The sequence below is a fragment of the Lactuca virosa genome, chromosome 7 (genome assembly GCF_052849685.1).
Source record: "Lactuca virosa cultivar CGN04683 chromosome 7, Lactuca_virosa_CGN04683_v6, whole genome shotgun sequence".
NCBI classification, from domain to species: domain Eukaryota; kingdom Viridiplantae; phylum Streptophyta; class Magnoliopsida; order Asterales; family Asteraceae; genus Lactuca; species Lactuca virosa.
Window position 1 is genome coordinate 76,876,238 of NC_136432.1, and position 20,007 is coordinate 76,896,244.

At 38.6% G+C, this 20,007-nt stretch overlaps 2 protein-coding genes across 3 annotated transcripts; one reads left to right on the top strand and one right to left on the bottom strand.

Moving 5' to 3' along the window:
• The first annotated feature begins 13,498 nt into the window (after positions 1-13,498).
• Positions 13,499-16,129, top strand: LOC145123327 (histone-lysine N-methyltransferase). 2 transcript variants are annotated; one of them, XM_079058536.1, is made up of 7 exons: positions 13,499-13,663; positions 13,789-13,850; positions 14,187-14,270; positions 14,370-14,424; positions 14,510-14,645; positions 15,579-15,629; positions 15,817-16,129. In XM_079058536.1, the coding sequence occupies exons 1-7, from the start codon at positions 13,552-13,554 to the stop codon at positions 15,914-15,916; spliced, it is 600 nt and encodes a 199-aa protein (XP_078914662.1). In that variant the 5' UTR covers positions 13,499-13,551; the 3' UTR covers positions 15,917-16,129. The 2 variants fall into 2 exon arrangements, with proteins under 2 accessions (XP_078914662.1, XP_078914663.1); XM_079058537.1 differs by having other exon boundaries at positions 13,548-13,663; positions 13,794-13,850.
• Positions 16,130-16,966: 837 nt separating this feature from the next.
• Positions 16,967-18,105, bottom strand: LOC145126182 (large ribosomal subunit protein eL31). The gene is made up of 3 exons (XM_079061585.1): positions 18,002-18,105; positions 17,735-17,845; positions 16,967-17,367 (listed from the first exon to the last, which is right to left on the bottom strand). The coding sequence occupies exons 2-3, from the start codon at positions 17,815-17,817 to the stop codon at positions 17,088-17,090; spliced, it is 363 nt and encodes a 120-aa protein (XP_078917711.1). The 5' UTR covers positions 17,818-17,845; positions 18,002-18,105; the 3' UTR covers positions 16,967-17,087.
• Between the last annotated feature and the right edge of the window lie 1,902 nt (positions 18,106-20,007).

Genomic DNA, 20,007 nt, shown 5'->3' on the forward strand with positions numbered 1-20,007 from the left:
TAAAATTATCTAATAATACATATTAAAAGTGTCAAATACAAATGTTTAACTAAATGCTTAAAAACATAAAACTAAGAATTATATGGTGGATTGCTTGGCGCATTACTAGGTAAGTTGAATCAATAAAGGCCGACAACTGTTTTTCAATTTGAGTTTTGATTCAAAGGTCGCCAATTGTTCATGTTTCAACATATCATAATCAATGATCACAAAAATACAAATTACTTTTATTCATTTGTTTATTATAGCTATAATTATGAAAATTTTAAAATACAACATTATAAGTAAGACGAACTAAAAGTAGGATGTTATAATAAGCATGTATATGAAAAGCTTGTTGTATCTTACATTTAACCCAGAAAAGTATGCAGCCATATCGTTATAAGTATATATATATATATATATATATATATATATATATATATATATATATATATATATATATATATACACACGAAAGTATGATGCTATATCATACATTTAACTGAAAAAATATGTAACATCCATAAAAATCAAGTCAATTTAAAACTTTTTTAATATCCAAAATACCATTAATTATTACAAAGTGTTTTCAAAATAGTTTAAGCATCAGAGTTCCCAGAAATCGAAATCATAAATCGATGAACTGTACGGTCACACCTTCGCCTTCCCGTAGTCATCCGCTGTACCTGAAACAATAATCGATAAACGTAAGCTCGAAGGCTTAGAGAGTTACCCCCAAAATACTCATACACATAAGAATACATATACAATAACAAACAGCATACTATGGGTCCAATCATCCATCGGGATGGAATACCCCAGCCCTCAACCATCGGGTTGGAATGCCCATATACTACGAGTCCAATCATCCTCGAGATGGAATACTCTCGGCCCACAACCATCGGGTTGGAATGCCCACACACAATACATATATAACAGATACTATGGATCCAATCATCCATCGGGATAGAATAACCCAGGCCCCTCAACCATCGGGTTGGAATGCCAACATACTATGGGTTCAATCAACCATCGGGTTGGAATACCCCAGACCCTCAACCATCGGGTTGGAATGCCCACATACTACGAGTCCAATCATCCTCGGGATGGAATACTCTCGGCCCACAACCATCGGGTTGCAATGCCCCCATAACCAATCAAACATGTGCACCTATATCAGATAATCATATAACAGTCTATAAAGACAACATACTAGGGTCCTATCATCCTCGGGATGGAATACCCTCAACTACCAATCATCATGTGCATATATAACAGGTTATCTCCTACCAGCATACAGACAGTCAGACCAAACTATAGGTCACTAAGCATAACCACATCCGATCTACCAGGATACCGATCTAACAGATCATACTAGCATATAACCATCCTATCTACCAGGATACTGAGCTAACATATCACAACAGTAACAATCCCAAATAACAAATCAAAGAGCCGGTCTTGGTGCCATAGACCCTTGAGTACAGTGAGGATAACTCACCTCGCAAGTAGTGCCGAAGTACCGAAAACCTCTGATCGTTGTCTCACCAGAAATCCCGAACTATCACATAATAAATACCAAGTCATTACACAACATAACAATCTTGACTAAGGGGATCCACACAATCCATCATGTCCATTCTCTTTATTGGGCCAAGGCCCAATGCCAATTCCATAACCTTGAAAGTCCTTATGCAAAGCCCATTATTGGCCCAATTTACCAAATTGGTCCCAACTCCCTGATTGGGGCTAATTCCAAGATCCATTATCAAAACCTGGCCCAAAACATAATATTCATAAAGTCCAGCAAAGGCCCAAATCCAACTAGTCCATAAACAGCCCAAAACCTGAAGCCCAATTGCCAAAGGCCCAACAGAGGACGTACGCGGGGTGTACTCCTCTGGTACGCGGGGCTTACTCATCCTGATGTTGACCACCATCAGGGTGGTTGACCCAGTACGTTGGGCTTACTGGATTTACGCTGGACGTACGTTGTGGTTTGCCAAAATCAGAATAAGTGCTTAATGGCTTAACCACTTAAGCCCAAACTTCAGATCCAGTGACCAAATGTGCCTAGGACCCATAAAGTCACGAACTTTATCACTTTGGATGTCCAGAAAGCTCTTAATACTTGGTCTTAATCCATTAAGACCTTCCTACTCCATGCATGTGACATCTTAAGCCATTGAGACCTTATATTTATCACTCAAAACCCCTTCAAGATTCTAGAAGGACAGTTCATTTCGTCCCAATCACATCATGCACCAACTTGGGACTTTTTGGGACAAGAAATGGTTCTTTAAAGCAAAAATGGCAAGATCTATACATATATGCATAAAGTTTGAAGCTTTTTACCTTTTGGAGCTTTTAGGGCACAAACCAACTTCAGATCTACAAGCTTGACCTTCTTCTTCAACTCCTTGATGCAACACCTTCTTCTTAAAACACTCAAGAAACACTCAATAAGCTCAAACACTCAAGGAAATGGCTAGGGTTTGGGGAAAACGACTCTAAGCAGTGGAGGTTGGGGTAAGGGAGGGTTTTGTGCTCATAATGTTGCTTATATAGCCCCCAAACCCTAAATATTAGGGTTTCCTTCTGGCATGAGTACGCCCAGCATACACAAGTGTACGCCCAGCGTACTAGGACGCACCTAGTATGCTCAGCACACCCTTATGTACGCGCAGCGTACTCCTCCTGGTCCCAAATGGCAACTTAGCCCTTAGGCTTTTCATGGCTTTACCCTTCCATCCCCAGGGACTATAAATGACAAATCTTGGGATGTTACAACTCTCCCCCACTTAAACTAGGCTTCGTCCTCGAAGCCTGCTGCGGCGAACAATTCAGGATAATGCTCCCGCATCTTGGACTCTAGCTCCCAAGTCTACTCGGATCCTTTCCGATGCTGCCACTGGTCTCCTTACATAGTTCAAGTGCTCTCCGACCTAAACACCACCCAGCGATACAAGCGCCTACTCATCCAATATGCGCCTTTGCAGCTGCCAGTCGTGAAAAGCGATTTAAATCCAACCGAACCTTTTCAAAAGGTCTATCCTACATGCCACTTTGCTAACCTGACAAAAATCTTGATGATCCAAGGTATCGGAAACCCAACTTTCCCTCTTCCTGAAGCGAACCCTTTGTGCTGACAGGATAATGCGTCCTTCAGCTCCCAAAATATCATACATAATCAATCCACTAATAAGCACGAACACTCATGCCTGACCCATTCAGCCTCGGGCTGGAATACCAGGCATGCCTACGACGGGTCCAGTCATCCCTAGGATGGAATACCCTCGTATCCCACACATGTTTGGCCCAATCAACCCTCGGGTTGGAATACCAAATATATTAGGTCCAATCAATCATAGGTCCGGGTCATCCTAAGGATGGAATACCCTACATTGGAATACCTCTATGAACATAACTCGAGTCTACTTATAACTTGAGATCCAAGGATCTATCCTTGCGTCTCATCCACAATCCTCTGATTCGTTACAACCGAGTACAACTCCCCCGAATCTCAACTAAACATCCATTCCGAACGCGCTCCTACAAGGGACATAACTAACACAATCTCTATGCCCACAGCCTATGACTGGAATACCCTTACATGGTCCTCAACATAGGTCTGGATTGCTTCTGAGCCCACAGCATGAGTCTGGTATGCCCTCTCTAGCCATCATCTCATGACTGGAATGCTCCCGATAACCTATCGACAATGTTGTCATCACTTCAGATGTCCAGCACTCCATCCTGGAGGTACTCACCTCCTCAATTGCCCAAGAAGGCCTAATCAATGTCCTTCACAACACCAACAAGTGTCACAGTGCTGAAACTTCACCCTACACTATCCATTTGTAGAACAAGTTGCTACCCCATAACACATATATAATCAGAACCTGATCATATAACTAACAAAACCCATACAAAGTATTCAGCATGCCTAGACCGCCTCAACCCAACCACTCTAGAAACTGTTATCCGAACTGCAACAGACAGCATCTCCCAAAGCTAACGTCCCATCCGATAATTCCCAATTCTCCCCTACTTAGAGCATTAACCACTACCTACTGGTGGCGAAGCTGATACGCAACTTAACCGTCCCAATACGAAGTAACGAACTTCAAAAGCATATGAATTCCCGCTGATGATCTCTGAATTTCTGAATCACAATTGCTCGCCCTAGACTGGCGATTCTCTATCCTATCTCTTATCCTCGAATGCATCTCCGGATCCTAACCATCCACGATCCCCTGACAATAAATTCTCCCTAGCATCTCCTATGTCCTAATAACTCATGCAGAAAGAAAACGAAAGCTCATAATACAATCATAAAAAAAGATAGGAGAAAAGACATATCGGTCGCCACATCTGGTACTGTCCTGGCCTCCTCGGCTGTAAGCTGAAAGGCACACCCTTGAGCCTTCGGAGGCTCTGCTCTACCCTGACCCCCGCCAGTAATCCTCAGGGTTGCTGGTGCTGGGGCATGCACTGGCCTGGCAGCCAGTAGGGGACACTGGGCCTTCATATGGCCCACTTGCTCACAATGGTAACAAAGTCTGACACCAGCCCCTGGAGTCTGCTGCCTACAATCCTTTGCGATGTGACCCTCCTTGCCACACTTGTGGCATCCTAAAGAAAATCGGCAAACCCCATCATGTACCTTGCCGCACTTTCCACAAGAACGACCCCTCTGACTCTCTTGTCTGTAATCAGCGGCCCTAAATCATTTCGGTGCAGGCGGTGACTGTGTCGGGGCCTGTCTCTGCTCTCTCAGCTGAAGCTCAATCTCAAGCTCACGCCGCTTGGCGGCCTCCTGTAACTCTATCAAGGTATCACATCTCTGCGTGGACACGAACTGCCTGATGTCCGACTTGAGCATGCTCAGATATCGGGTCATCTGAGCCTGCTCCGAAGCAAACTCAGGGAAAAACGTCGCTATCTTAGTAAACATGCGGGTGATCTCTGTCACTGACTCTGAATCCTGACGCAGATCCAAGAACTCCTGCGCTAGTCTCTCCCGCTCAACCCGCGGGACGTAACGGGTACGGAACATATCCCGAAATCGATCCCAAGTGACCGCAGCATGTTGCTCATCCGAATATGATCCAGTAATCAACCTCCACCAATCCTTTGCTCCGGACCTCAGCAAGTTCAGAACACACCTGACCTTCTGGTCAGCAGGACAAGAACATGTGAAGAAACATCCCTCCACGTCAAATAGCCACCTCATGGCTACGATCGGATCCTGAGTACCATCAAATGTCGAGGGCTTCGTGTTATCAAAGTCTCGGTACTGAAAAACTCGGCCAGTTCCTAACCCGGCCATTGATACAGCTGTTGAGGCTGCTGCGGCAGCCGCCTCAGTAAGGGCCGCATAGCGATCATCGAAATACTCCACCATAGCGGTCTTGATAGACCCAAACATCTCCAGCAACTGAGCCCGGAACATAGCAGCAACCTCATCATGCAGGATCTCCCGGATCATGTCATCCATCTCGTCTGGCCTCATCTGGCCGATAGTCTCGGGCGCTGTCGGCGCCTCCTGTCCGCCCTCTCCTGATCCAGCCACGAATCGTCATGTAACCACCATGCTGAAAACATACCGAAAAGATATCAGATACTCCTCATAACAACCCGGGAACTAACTCTCAACCAAAACCCTAGGGGTTGTGACTTCCTTGATATGCATATGGGTCCTGTGGTTTTAGTAGTACGGGCCTATACTACCTTCCACACCTACCCATATTTGTCTCAAGTATCACCACAACACCCTAACAATATACATATACATGGAGATCGCTCAATCCTCGCTCCTAGAGGAATGCTAACTTTCTCATATTTGGCCTCCCGGCCTCTCACTACCCACCCATCCACCAACTGCCACACGACCCTCCGTTGGTGCCAGTTTACTATTGCATGAATACAATCACATACCGCATGGCTTAAACAATCTTAGACTAAAAGATTTAATCCCACAACGGTTGGACTCAAACAAGAGCTGCATAGCAGGACCAAATCCCTTACCCTAAGACTATTTAACCCATGTGGCATGTGACTTGGAGTATTCATCCAATAGTTAATTCACACACGAAAGAGTCATACAACAATCAATGAGGTACTCTACATAAGATAAGGCATCAAAGATCAGACAATTCTATCATACGGTTCCTGAGGATCCCTATCTTATCACTAGCATGCTGTTCTAACATATCACATAATCAAATAACTGCATGGTATTTTGGGGTCTACTTACTGGCTCCGGCTGATCATACACTTCACATCCTCTTTTACTTATTTTGAAAACCATTTAAAAATCATTTTGAAAATCTTTCCTTGATTTCAGACTGGATTCACACAAGTGTTCCTCCAATTCAGATAATCATATAACAGTCTATAAAGACAACATACTAGGGTTCTATCATCATCGGGATGGAATACCCTCAATTACCAATCAATCATGTGCACATATAACAGGTTATCTCCTACCAGCATATAGACAGTCAAACCAAACTATAGGTCACTAAGCATAACCACATCCGATCTACCAGGATACCGATCTAACATATCATACTAGCATATAACCATCCTATCTACCAGGATACCGAGCTAACATATCACAACAGTAACAATCCCAAATAACAAATCAAAGAGCCGGTCTTGGTGCCATAGACCCTTGAGTACAGTGAGGATAACTCACCTTGCAAGTAGTGCCGAAGTACCGAAAACCTCTGATCGTTGTCTCACCAGAAATCCCGAACTATCACATAATAAATACCAAGTCATTACACAACATAACAATCTTGACTAAGGGGGTCCACACAATCCATCATGTTCATTCTCTTTATTGGGCCAAGGCCCAATACCAATTCCATAACCTTCAAAGTCCTTATGCAAAGCCCATTATTGTCCAAATTTACCAAATTGGGCCCAACTCCCTGATTGGGCCTAATTCCAAGATCCATTATCAAAACTTGGCCCAAAACATAATATTCATAAAGTCCAGCAAAGGCCCAAATCCAACTAATCCATAAACAGCCCAAAACCCGAAGCCCAATTGCCAAAGGCACAATAAAGGACATACACGGGGCGTACTCGTCCTGATGTTGACCACCATCGGGGTGTTTGACCCAGTACGTTGGGCGTACTGGATTTACGATGGGCGTACGTAGTGGTTTGCCAAAATCTGAATAAATGCTTAATGGCTTAAGCACTTAAGCCCAAACTTCAGATCCAGTAACCAAATGTGCCTAGGACCCATAAAGTCACAAACTTTATCACTTTGGACGTCCATAAAGCTCTTAATACTTGGTCTTAATCCATTAAGACCTTCCTACTCCATGCATGGGACATCTTAAGCCATTGGGACCTTATTTTTATCACTCAAAACCCCTTCAAGAGTCTAGAAGGACAGTTCATTTCGTCCCAATCACATCATGCACCAACTTGGGACTTTTTGGGACAAGAAATGGTTCTTTAAAGCAAAAATGGCAAGATCTATACATATATGCATAAAGTTTGAAGCTTTTTACCTTCTGGAGCTTCTAGGGCACAAACCAGCTTCAGATCTACAAGCTTGATCTTCTTCTCCAACTCCTTGATGCAACACCTTCTTCTTAAAACACTCAAGAAACACTCAGTAAGCTCGAACACTCAAGGAAATGGCTAGGGTTTGGGGAAAACGACTCTAAGCAGTGGAGATTGGGGTAAGGGAGGGTTTTGTGCTCATAATGTTGCTTATATAGCCCCCAAACCCTAAATATTAGGGTTTCCTTCTGTCATGAGTACGCCCAGCGTACACAAGTGTATGCCCAGTGTACTAGGGCGCGCCCAGTACGCTCTGCGTACCCTTATGTACGTGCAGCGTACTCCTCCTGGTCCCAAAATTGCAACTTAGCCCTTAGGCTTTTCATGGCTTTACCCTTCCATCCCCAGGGACTATAAATTACAAATCTTTGGATGTTACAAAATAAATAACCATGTAGTAATACATGGCATCCCTATTTGATAACCAAGACATCCGGTGGTCATTATCTTAACAAAGAGTACCTAGGATGAAGCCATAATTGTTAGGATACACAACTGATTTTGTGCACTTTTAATAAAAGGTCTTGAGTTTAAGTTTGCAATAATACAACTGTAAGCAGAAGACTAAAACTTATAATTTTGTTAGCAATAGCACCAATGTGGATTTTGATACAAATCTATATTTATGTGGTAATATAATTATAAGTTAATACATAATTGTTACTTTACATCATGTCTTGAAAAACACCATAGCCTCTCAATGGCTCATAAATCTCGAGGCTAAGCATTGCCTTATCGTAACGCCTCACGCATTTTAGAACCTTAGGCACTATGACATGTTGATTAGTGTGCTCTGAAAATATATTCACTAAAATTTCTAGTCGGATTTTAGGGATTTCATGTGTATGGTAGGTTTCCGCATAGTCATCCATGTCTTTTTTTAACATAGTTTTTGAGGTGTATAGGTAGGTTCCAGGTAGCAACCTATAACTTAGCAACTTGACAGCCAAATGACAATGTATCTTGGATTTCTAGGTCTATTATTCCAGGAGAGTGTTTAGGCTATATTTGGTTGGGTTAGTTGATGGGTTCCCTGGCATTCTTAGTTATTCTTCCAAACTTCTATCTAGGGAGAATTAGTAGACAAATAACTTATCCATAATTTCATTTTCTCATGGGATGACGTTAGGATCTCCACTAATTGTTACATTGACACTGGATGCGATTTATTGTGGGGTGTGGTTTCGAGACTAGATAGTTATGAGTGTGGGTTGATTGATTGGTGACTCTATGTTTTTCAAGATGGGAAAATAAGGTGTTATGGGTATTAATCCCATGAGGTTAGTTGTTAGGGTGGCTTCAAAGTGTTTCATTGGATGTATGTGTCTTGGATTAGCATCACATGTGTTCTTGTCATCAAATTTTTGTGATCATAGAAGTAATCAGTAATGGATTATGCCAATGATGTAACCAAGTTTGGCGGGAGAGGTGTAGGATGTGATGGATTTGGAGCTAGAGTCTTCTTTCTTGAATGGAGTGCTTCAAGACATGTTAATCACAAAGGAAGAGTTATGGTCATACATAATTCAAGGGTGTGGTGCGAGATTTCGCTCTAATGCCTAAGTTAAGGGTGATTTACTCAAGATAGTGTATAAGATCTAGACTGAGAATGAATTGTTACTTGGAGATACATCCTATGAATGAGGTATTTATAGTCTTGATGAGGGGACAAACTTTGTCGCCTTATACCATATATGTGCCTCTATCATGTGTTTCCATGTGATCGTGGGTGGCATATGATCTCCTGTTGGAATTAGGCAAGATACTTTTGGCGCTTCGACATTACTTTGGGATCAAGCACATCTCGACTTGGTTCCATCTTTGCTTTTGGTTGTTGCCATATCAATGCTCGTCTCAGCTATGGATATATGTTGGTCAGACTGATGTTTGGTCCTTGGTCCTTTATCTTGTTGGGGTGGTACACTACTAGGTAGCATATGATTTTTAATTAGTCTTCTAATTAATTTGTGGCTAGTTCCTTGCTCAGTAATTATATTTTTATAAATATCCAGTCGTCCTAAAAAAGAGTAAATTACATGGATGGTCCCTATGGTTTGGGGTTACTTTCATGCTTGGTCCCAAACTTTTATTTTTAACTCAAAATGTCCCTAGTATTGAAATGTGCAATCCGCCTAGTCCATCATTTAATTTTTCGTCTGTTTTGTGGTTAGAAACCCCCCATGTGACTAGAACGTTGGGGGTAATTTTGTCCTTTCACAATTCAACGGACTTGAAAATCATTCTCCTCCCTTCTTTCTTCAATCGTTGCTTCTACTTCTCCTCTTCTCCTCCATTATTCTTACTGCGTGAAAATGAAGATCCACAAAATTAATTATGGTGAAATACAATTGTGGTGTTGTAGGTATTATACAAACTTCAATGAAAAAGAGAAACCCTAGTAGGCCATTTTATGTCTACCCTTTACAGCCATTAAGTTATCAACCTTTTGTGGTGATTTTCTATTATATCCCTAGTTTGTGCTAATTGATGTTATTGAAAACATTAGGGGCCAACTCATGGCTTTACTTCATGAGTAGATGAAGAAAATCAGAAATCCAAAATCGTAAGCTTGAAATCCAGAATGAAAACTTCAAATTCAAAATCGGAACCTGAAAATGTTGTTAATAGTCGGTTGGGTTTTGTTTTTTAGGATAAGTGTTTATAAGTTGTAATATTAAGTATATCAGTAGTTAGATGCCGACCAATGAAAAGGTTGTTAATAGCTTGTGCTCTATATACACGTCTATTACCTTATGTTGATCAATATATGTAGCTAGATGTCGAACATTGTGACATCCCCAATTTCACGGCCAGAAAAGACCGATTTGTTTATGCTTTGTTTTTAAAATCAGAGTAATCTTTTACAGAAAACAATTGCAGAATTTGTTCCCAAAACAAAATATGATAAGAATTTATCAAAGCATTTCTTTAAAGAAATGTATTTTCATTATATAACAAAATCTCGGGATGTCATGTTCAATACAGACCAAAAGCATAAACAGAACAAAATAGACTTTACAACAGTTATTCATAACCACTGGCCTATAATCCAAAATCCCTCGTTATGTCAGCCAACTTATGCTCTCGTGTCATAACCTGTAATACAAAGAAAACTGAGTGGGTCAGGCTTGGGAGCCTGGTGAGCATATAGGGTTTTCATCCCACAATGTTATATCATATATATATATATATATATATATATATATATATATATATATATATATTAGAACTCACAAACTTTATATAATTTCACCATATAAAAGCAACTCTTATCCCACCCCATCGATCCTCACAACGACACGATCTAAACTCTCGTATCTAAAACCTTCCTCTTTACCTGATCCCTACTCACGGATCTAAAACTAATCTCTTCACCTGATCCATACTCCCGGATCTAAAACTAATCTCTTCACCTGATCCATACTCGCGGATCTAAAACTAATCTCCTGATCTGATCCATACTCCCAGATCAATAATTGTGCCCAATCCATACTCCCGGACTAGGGACAATTAACTTAGTCTTAATCCATACTCCCGGACTAATAACAAGTTTATCTCTTTACCTGATCCATACTCCCGGATCTAAAACTAACCTCTTGATCTCATTATCCAACTCATCTTTTATCACCCACCAACTATCTCATCTACCCATGTTCTACCCAACATATTTGTAGATATAAAATGCATTTACAGTTTAACTCATTTAAAACTATATAAAACATCCATTCTGCACTCATCTTAAATAAACAACAATATAAAAACACATAGCACGTATTTCATAGCAAATACTTCATATTTATGTGTTAGAAGAGAGTGACTACACACTCACCCAAAACATATACTTAATACATTCAAACAATACTTGTATTAAAATCGTGTTTATGAAAGGGACTATACACTCACCCAAAACATATACTTAATACATTCAAAAAATACTTGTATTAAAATCGTGTTTATGAAAGGGACTATACACCCACTTGATAAGACGATGATCTGACAACACTTCGTCTCTTAAAATAATATTCTTCGCTGAAACCGGAATGTTTTCTCCAAAACCGGGCTTCACGCGGGCAGAGTTTCGGCTCGAAAACTATATTTCTCGGGATCTCCGGGGCTTCGGGACTTGCTTCGGGTGTCGGGATTGATATCGGGGCATCGGGGGTAAAACTTGTCAAGAAATAGGATGTATAAGGGGTGGAAGATAGAAATTGAGCAACAAACCACGGCTGCCCACGCACCCTTTATGTAGGGTCTGATCCTCGGACTACGTTGGGCGTACCGAGGCCCTTACGCTGGGCATAGTTCGGATAGGAGAGCCAGGTGGCGAGATCTCGGTGGTGCTACGCGGCCCTCTCTCGGACCACACAAGGCCGAAGTACGCTGGGCGTAACTCCTTCCGACGCGGAGCGTACCTCGCTGTCGACATGTACGCTGGGCGTACCTCCTTGTACGCTGGGCGTACCTTTCGGATCAGATCGGACTCGTCAGCACTTCGGATATTATCCGAATATATAATAAAATTTATATACTTTAATTATTTAAAAACTTCAGAAACTCATATCTCCTTCATCCGATGTCCGTTTTCGTCTGTCTTTTTACCGTTGCACTACTATCGACGAGATCTTCGATTCTCGTTTAGATTGTTTCGGCTAAAAATCACTCGATCTAAAATTCGAGTTTCGGGCTGCATACAGCTAAGCTGAAATTTAGAAAAATCATAACTTCCTCATACGAAGTCAGATTTGGACGTTCTTTTTATGCACATTCTCGGTTTAACAAACTCTACGACTTTCGTTTAGATCACTAAGGCTAAATATCGCTCTAATGTAAATTCACTTTTTACGTCACGCTGTGTCGTGTCAGTTCTGTCGTGAAACTTCGACAGGTCATAACTTCTTCATTATAACTCGGATTTCAACGTTCTTTATATGTACGGAATCCTTGTAACATATACTACAACTTAGTTAAGACTAATCCTCCTAAATAATCTTCTAACAAAAAGCCATTTTTGATGTTCCTTGTCTCTAAATTGACGAGCCTTGATCTACGGGCGTTACAAACATCATCATCACAAGCTAAAGCAAATAGATCAAAATCCAAATCATCATTTGGTCTCTGAAAATGATAGTAGAGCTATTGTTGGACGTCATCATCAATGTACAAAAGACGATGCATCATCTCTTCAATATCGTGCACAAAGAAAGTTTCAATATCCAGTAAACCAACATAATGTTGCTTTTCCCGTGAGATACTTTCATCATGGGAAATCGGTAAACTTTCCACAATAGTGCAGTAAGATACAGAAATTTGTAGGATAATCAGTTGTTGAACATATAAAACCATAAAAACTAAAGTCGTTGTCAACGATTACAAAATAGGTATAGTGTGTAGGCGCTTACCATATTGACGTCAAACCTCTGTTTCATCCATTGTATCAACTAAATTCCAAGTTGTCATTGTTGATTGTCGTTGCAGAGAAGGGTTTTGGCGATGATTAGGGTTTTCGTGAGTAAATGAGGAAATGATTTTTTTCTCTAATCAATGTGTGTGTGTTTTCTAGTGTTGGATATGTGGTGAGAGTAGGACGATCGTAAACTCTTCACCTTCTAATCGGCACTAACAATGTGAATTGTGAAAGGACAAAATTACCCTCAACATGCTAGTCACGTGGGGGGTTTCTAACAACAAAACAGACGGAAAGTTAAATAAGGGACTAGGCGAGTTACACATTTCAATACTAGGAGACATTCCAAGTTAAAAATAAAAGTTAGGGACCAAATGTGAAGGTAACCCCAAACCACTGGGACTATCTGTGTAATTTACTTTAAAAAAAATATTGTGAACATCCTGGCGAAAATTATGGCCCAAGTGTAATAAACAAAAGTACGAGGAATGTTTTTGAAATATATCAATTTAGTGCTTGTGAGTTGTGAGTTGTGACATGAAGGATTGGAGTTGCCAAGCTTTTCTTAGTCGACGATGAAGAGACTGGCGAGGAGATGGAAGAATGTTAGTTCTGATGGAGAAGACGACAGCGAAGATAATTTCTCCCTTCCGACGACCTCCGATTTCCATCCCATCGATACCGAAGGTGAGTTTTTCTCTTTATCGCGCTTTGATTTCCCTAATTTTGTTAAATAGGGTTTATGAAGGCATAAATTTTCCTTTTTTTCGTTTTTGAATTACTGATTGTTTACATTGAGAAACATGCCACAGAGCAGGAGGAGCTGGTTAGATCACTCGAAAGATCTCAAGCCCAACAATCTCGATTTTGGAGGGTAATTTACACATCCACATGAAAACGATCGTGTTGTGTTGACTCTGAATCATAACTATATAGATGAGTGGCTTTTTACATGAAATTTGATAATTTGAACTCTTTTTGCTCAAAATTCGATCTGGAGCACTTCAACATAGTTTTAGTTCTTACTTTATGGAATCTGATTGATAGCAACCTGGAATTGGTCGCTACCAATTCCAAATTTGAACTTGTTTAGCTCAAATTGAAATTCGTCAACATAGTTTTGGTTTGTTGATGGAAATTTCTTTGATGCCAATTCGAAGCAATTATTTTTGAATTCCCAAACTTGTATCCTAAAGTGCTTTTCTTGCAGCGTGTGTTTTCTGGATTGCTTTGTTGCTTCATGGCGTTTCTCATTTTCTCAATTCATGGACAAACAACAATGCCATGGGAATTGGTATGTTATATATATATGGGCGTTTTATATTTTTCACAAGAAAATGTGTAACATTTGATACCTTTTTAATTCAATAATGAAATTTTTTTCTTATTATAGCGTTACCATGCTTACTTCATGTATGAGATTGAATCATGGATTGTGATTGCTGCAGGTTATATTCTTATATTCTCTACTTTTATTTAATTTTATGGATTGTTATGTGAGGGTATTATAGACATTTCACCACTTTTTGACAGACTGGGCTGGGGTTTTCGTGTGTGCTATGGCCATTGCTGGCCTGCTTCATTGCTCACGGTCTCATAGGTGGTGGCTTTGGTTCTCTTGCTACTCTGGTGTTTTGGTTGCGGTTTTCTGGTTATATAATATGCTCAAGTATGGATGCACTTTTTTTATATAATTACCAAAATGCCCTCATCTAACCTTAACCGTTATATTTTACTTGGGAAGGGTATAAATGTATAAATATAAATTCATCAACCAGTTTTTCCTCTGAAAAGCTTTTTTTTCTTCCATTCATGATGACCAAAATAACCCTAATCTAACCTTAACTGGGAAGGGTATAATTGTAAATTTATCAACCCATTTTTATTTTTTCCCCTGAAAAACTTCTTTGACTTCTTTGCATGATTTGCACTTTTTATATGATGACCAAAATTACCCTGATCTAGCTGTAATTATTTTACATGGGAAGGGTATAATTGTAAATTTGTCAACCCATTTTGATTTTTCCCCTGAAAAACTTTTTTCACTTCCATGCATGATTTGCACTTTTCAAATGATTACCAAAATGCCCCTGATCTAACCCTAGCTATTTTACATGGGGAGGGTATAATTGTAAATTTGTCAACCCATTTTGATTTTTCCCCTGAAAAACTTTTTTCACTTCCATGCATGATTTGCACTCTTCAAATGATTACCAAAATGCCCCTGATCTACCCATAGCTATTTTACATGGGAAGGTTATAATTGTAAATTTGTCAACCCATTTTTGATTTTTCCTCTTCAAAACTTTTTTTACATACATGCAAGCTTTGCACTCTCACTCTTTATATAATTACCAAAATACCCCTGATCTAACATCAGTTACTGTACATGGGAAAGGTGTAAATTTGTCAACCTAAATTTTTTCACTTCCATGCAAGATTCGCACTCTTTGTATGATTACCAAAATACCCTTGATCGAACCCTATTTTACATGGGAAACTGAATATCACGAAAAACAGTTAAAACATGACTTTTTTTCCCTTTCTTTCCAACTTAAGAACAAGCAAAAAAAGGGTATAAATGTAAAATTACTTTTTGTAGGTTGGCCAAATTCCGTTGGGATATTATCTGGCTTCCTCTTGGTCCATTGAGGTACTATGTTCTTTTCCTGTTCTCATTTCTTTTAAACGTAAAAAAAAAAAAACAAATTTTACTCTAAAAAATATTTACTGCTTTAGTTGGGTAAATTTTCAAAGTAAAACATTTGTGTGAAGTAGGTTGCTATTGGTGTTTTATCCGATTTTAAAACCTTAACAAAAAATCTGTATTCTTGTTGTAGTGGAGCTGGATTTAGTCTGTATGTGGATTATCTTATGAATGAATCATCTGAGGAAGTGAAAAAACTTCGAAACTACATGTACTCTTACAAGTCCCGTTGACTTGTCAACTTTCGCCAGGTGTTGAACCGTGATTTGTCGAATTTGTTTGATTAGAAGCTCAATTCTGTATGAAGGTGTAAAGATTTTGCATCAAGGTTAAGATTTAAAGACAACAAAATTTTGTACATTAGATTTTGAGGTGAAGAAGATATTTTGCATAAAATAAACAGTTGACTTTTTTTTTGATAGTCAATATATGTTTTTTGCATGTTATGATAGTTTTCAGTCAATTTTTTATCTGGGAAACTTCAATTTGAAATCATTAGCTGAGTATGAAACCCAGTTACCACAAGTTAAAAATGGTAATGTTTTCCTGAAGAATAAGTTATATATTTAACCATTGTATTTGGTTTTACCATGTTCACATATCATTTATTTAAAAAAAAAAAAAAAAAAAAAGACATCTAAGTTGTATATTTAACCATTGTATTTGGTTTTGTCATGTTAACATATGAATTATTTCAAAAAAGAAAAAAAAAAAAAAAAAACATCTATGTTTCCAAAATAGTCATTTAGAGACTGGTTAATTGTCTAAAAGTCGAATATTTAGATTTATCAACCTACTGATAGTCGATGTATTTTATTTTTTACACATACAAGCAACACACTTATATTTCTTTACTGATAGTAACAATTTAACTTTTCTATAAACATGATATTTCATATAAATCTAAAATTATGTGATTTCTCTTTTTTGATGTATAAAAGTTTACATCTTAAGTTACGACTTAAAAACCCTATGACCACTATTAAGAACCTTAGTTATTTTAAGTAAAGAAATGCAAATGTTGCTATTATGATGAGTATATAATTGCAAGCGTACTGCTATTATGTGTACAAAATTGCAAGTATAATTATGAGTAAATAAATCTACATAAATTGTTATTACCGATAAAAAAAATAAAGTATCATTGCCTATATATGTAAAAATAATAAACCACATCGTTACCATCAAACAAATAACAAACCCAAACCCAATAAACAAATGATATAACAAATTTTTAGCCATAAAATAGGACAGAATTCGAAAGGTTTAAAAATAAATCAAAAGAAACAAAGTATGAAAATCTTTCAATCACATAAAAAGTTGTAATCCTCAACAAAACATAAAACACTAAAATCATAACAGAAGTACCAAATATCAAAAATCACATATTCCAAGATGAATAAATCAATCTTCATCATCAATAACCTTGGTGCCAAGACCCTTCAACCCTTCAGCTGGGATCTCAGCAACAGTAACAAGTGAGTAAAGTTCTTCTTTAGCATCTTCATCATCATTCCTCTTGCGAGCAATTCTAACCCTAACTCTTCTGGGAACACTTCTGATTCCCCTACTCCATACGTATTTGTTAAGCTTCACATCCACTCTCACGTCAGTTGTCCCCATGGCTTTCTGTGCAAACTTCCTGATCTCCTTGATTGCCTTTGGAGCCTTCTTCTTAAAAGTGCTGGTTAAAATAACAAACTTCAATCAATAATAATCTACTACTTCCTTTAAAACTAATTCATCTCTTGAATTTAGCCATATTGAATGTATAAAGAAACAATCAATGGCATCCAATGATCCAAATCAACACTCCTTTAGCAATAACTATGGAGCATAAATCAAGCAATATGACAACACTCGAACACATACATCTATATTGAAAGTCAATAACGATGGAAACTTGAAATTACTCGACGAACATAATGAAGGGGATTTGAAAACTCGGGAGACACAATCGAACAGCGAAAAAAAAGGGAATCAAGCATCATAATATCAAAAGTTCACTGCAAAAAACTAGTAAAAGCATACGAATTACAATGTATACGTACCATCCATGGAGACGTTTGTGGAGATTAATGGTGTACTCCCTGGTCACCACTTCTTCCTTTCTTCCTTTAGTCTTGTCGACCATTTTTTTGCCTCTCTCGCTTACGCCTTACCTGCAAAACAGTTACAGAAATTAATAATCTTTGATCGATTTTACACGCAAAAAGGAAAAGAAAGATGGCGAATAGAAAATCTTGAGATTGCAATGTTAAATCATAAATCCATAGATGTGAGTGTATGTTTGATAGAGAAGGAGGAGGGAGAGAGACCTAGGGTTTTGAAATCTGTAGCAGAGGAGGAAGACGGAGGCGCTAAAAGAGAAGTACCAGGCCAAGGCTATAAAAACCCTAATAGAACGCTTTTCGGGTTACCGGGTTTTCTACTTTTTGTGGGCCTTTATCCGATATGGTCCGATCCAAATCAAATGTAGATTCGACAAAAGAATATAGAAATGGATGTGTCGAAAAAAAAAAGTAATAATAATAATAATAATAATAATAATAATAATAATAATAATAATAATAAATAAATAAATAAATATAAAAAATTGCAAAAATGTTAAAGGTAATTATTTTTTGGGCTAATCTATATTTATCCTTTAAATTGTTTTGCATTTCATGTCATTAAAATAATGTGTATCCTCTATTATTTGATTATTTATGTTACTGACGATACATATAATAACATCCTTTTGTTAAGTGTTTCAAAATGACTTGGACCTGTATCATTTATATAAATATGAATCATTTTATGATTCTTGTCTCTTGATTTTTTTTTTTTAAATGTAGCACCCGGTTTTTAGGTATGAATTTTATGCTTTATTTTGTGAATTGTTGGTGGCCACGACGTCGTGGAGGAGGATTACTACAGCGTGACAACGTCTAATGAGTCGAATTGTTTTTAAGTGGCCATAACGTGGTGATGACTGGGGCTCAAAACCCTAGATTTCGGGTCTTGGACCTTATTTAAAGGATGTGACGGCGAGGTTTGTCCACCCTCAATCTCCTTCACTCCCCAAAGACCAGAAATCAACCCATACTTCTGTATGTTTAGGTTAATTTGAATAGAATGATCCAATAAATTTGGCAACTTTATTGATCCTTCAGGTCATAATGAGGTCATATACTCCAGATCTAAGGTTTTATGAAGTTATGGTTTCGTGCATGGGATTTTAACCCTATTCTTCTCATTTTGACCTAACTTGAGTACATGACATGCATGTCCACAAAGCAAGGATTTTTTTGATACATGTGAGTCTAAGGAGGCTTTTTGGAATATATGAGTATGTGGCTTAATGGATTAAGGGCTTAATCAATTAAGTCGTGTTGAACGGATCACAGGACGTGGTAACATGCATACCACGACGTAGTGGAGAGACTTGTCGTGACTCTTTTGTCGTAGAACAGCCACAATGTGGTAATCTGCTGAGTTGACTTTGACCTTAACTGATGACTTTTGACCAGATTGACTTTTAGTCAAACTTGAAGAGGTTTCAAGTGGTAGTTTGAGGTTTGGTTAGGAGCTTCATGTAGCTGATTCAATGGGATTTTCGAGTAAAAGATTACAACTCTTTCTCACTATACTATATAGGACACTAGGTGTCATGTATGCTAGATTGTCTGTGTGACTTTTGCATGAAAGACTTTGGTGCGATCACAACGCTTGTATGCAAGACGGTGGTTGGATCATAGCACTTGCATGGAAGACCATAGTGTGACCATGGTGGAAAAGACTGCAACGAGGTTGTAGCAATGGAAGTGATGGTAAGACAATGGTGGAATTATAACATGCACATGGGTTGAAATATACCTTTATGGTGGGGCCCACTATAATGTATGGTATGTGATATTTTGGGTTATTCACTAAGCTTTGTGCTTACAGTTTACGTTTAAATGTTTTAGGTACTTCCAGTAGCAAGGGAAAGGAGCCAGCTTGATTACATTGCATCCACTAATGATTTACGCGCTATGAGATTTTGGGATTACTCTGATATTTTTATGAAAACAATATACTCATGTTTTGGATAATGGTTTTATTTGTTTTAAAAATGAAAATTTGACCCTAGTATTTTCGGAATGTTACAAGTTGGTATCAAAGCTTTGGTTTGAAGGATTCAGGCTAGCACGGGGTGCGTCTGGACTCAAACTGAGGAAATATTAAAATCTTTTTACAAGAAAATGTTTTCTAAAAAGGGTTTCTTAAAGAAAATAGGGTGTGTTGCATACAATCAGTCGGGCTCAAGTAAGTAATTCCCATAATACCCATACATGAATGT

Bases quoted from the DNA above. Each gene is read 5' to 3' on its own strand.
- LOC145123327 (XM_079058536.1), top strand. From the start codon at position 13,552: ATGAAGAGACTGGCGAGGAGATGGAAGAATGTTAGTTCTGATGGAGAA. The intron at 14,271-14,369 runs GTATGTTATATA...TTCTTATTATAG, and splicing joins CAACAATGCCATGGGAATTG to CGTTACCATGCTTACTTCAT. The intron at 15,630-15,816 runs GTACTATGTTCT...TTCTTGTTGTAG, and splicing joins CTTCCTCTTGGTCCATTGAG to TGGAGCTGGATTTAGTCTGT.
- LOC145126182 (XM_079061585.1), bottom strand. From the start codon at position 17,817: ATGGTCGACAAGACTAAAGGAAGAAAGGAAGAAGTGGTGACCAGGGAG. The intron at 17,368-17,734 runs GTACGTATACAT...TATTTTAACCAG, and splicing joins CACAAACGTCTCCATGGATG to CACTTTTAAGAAGAAGGCTC.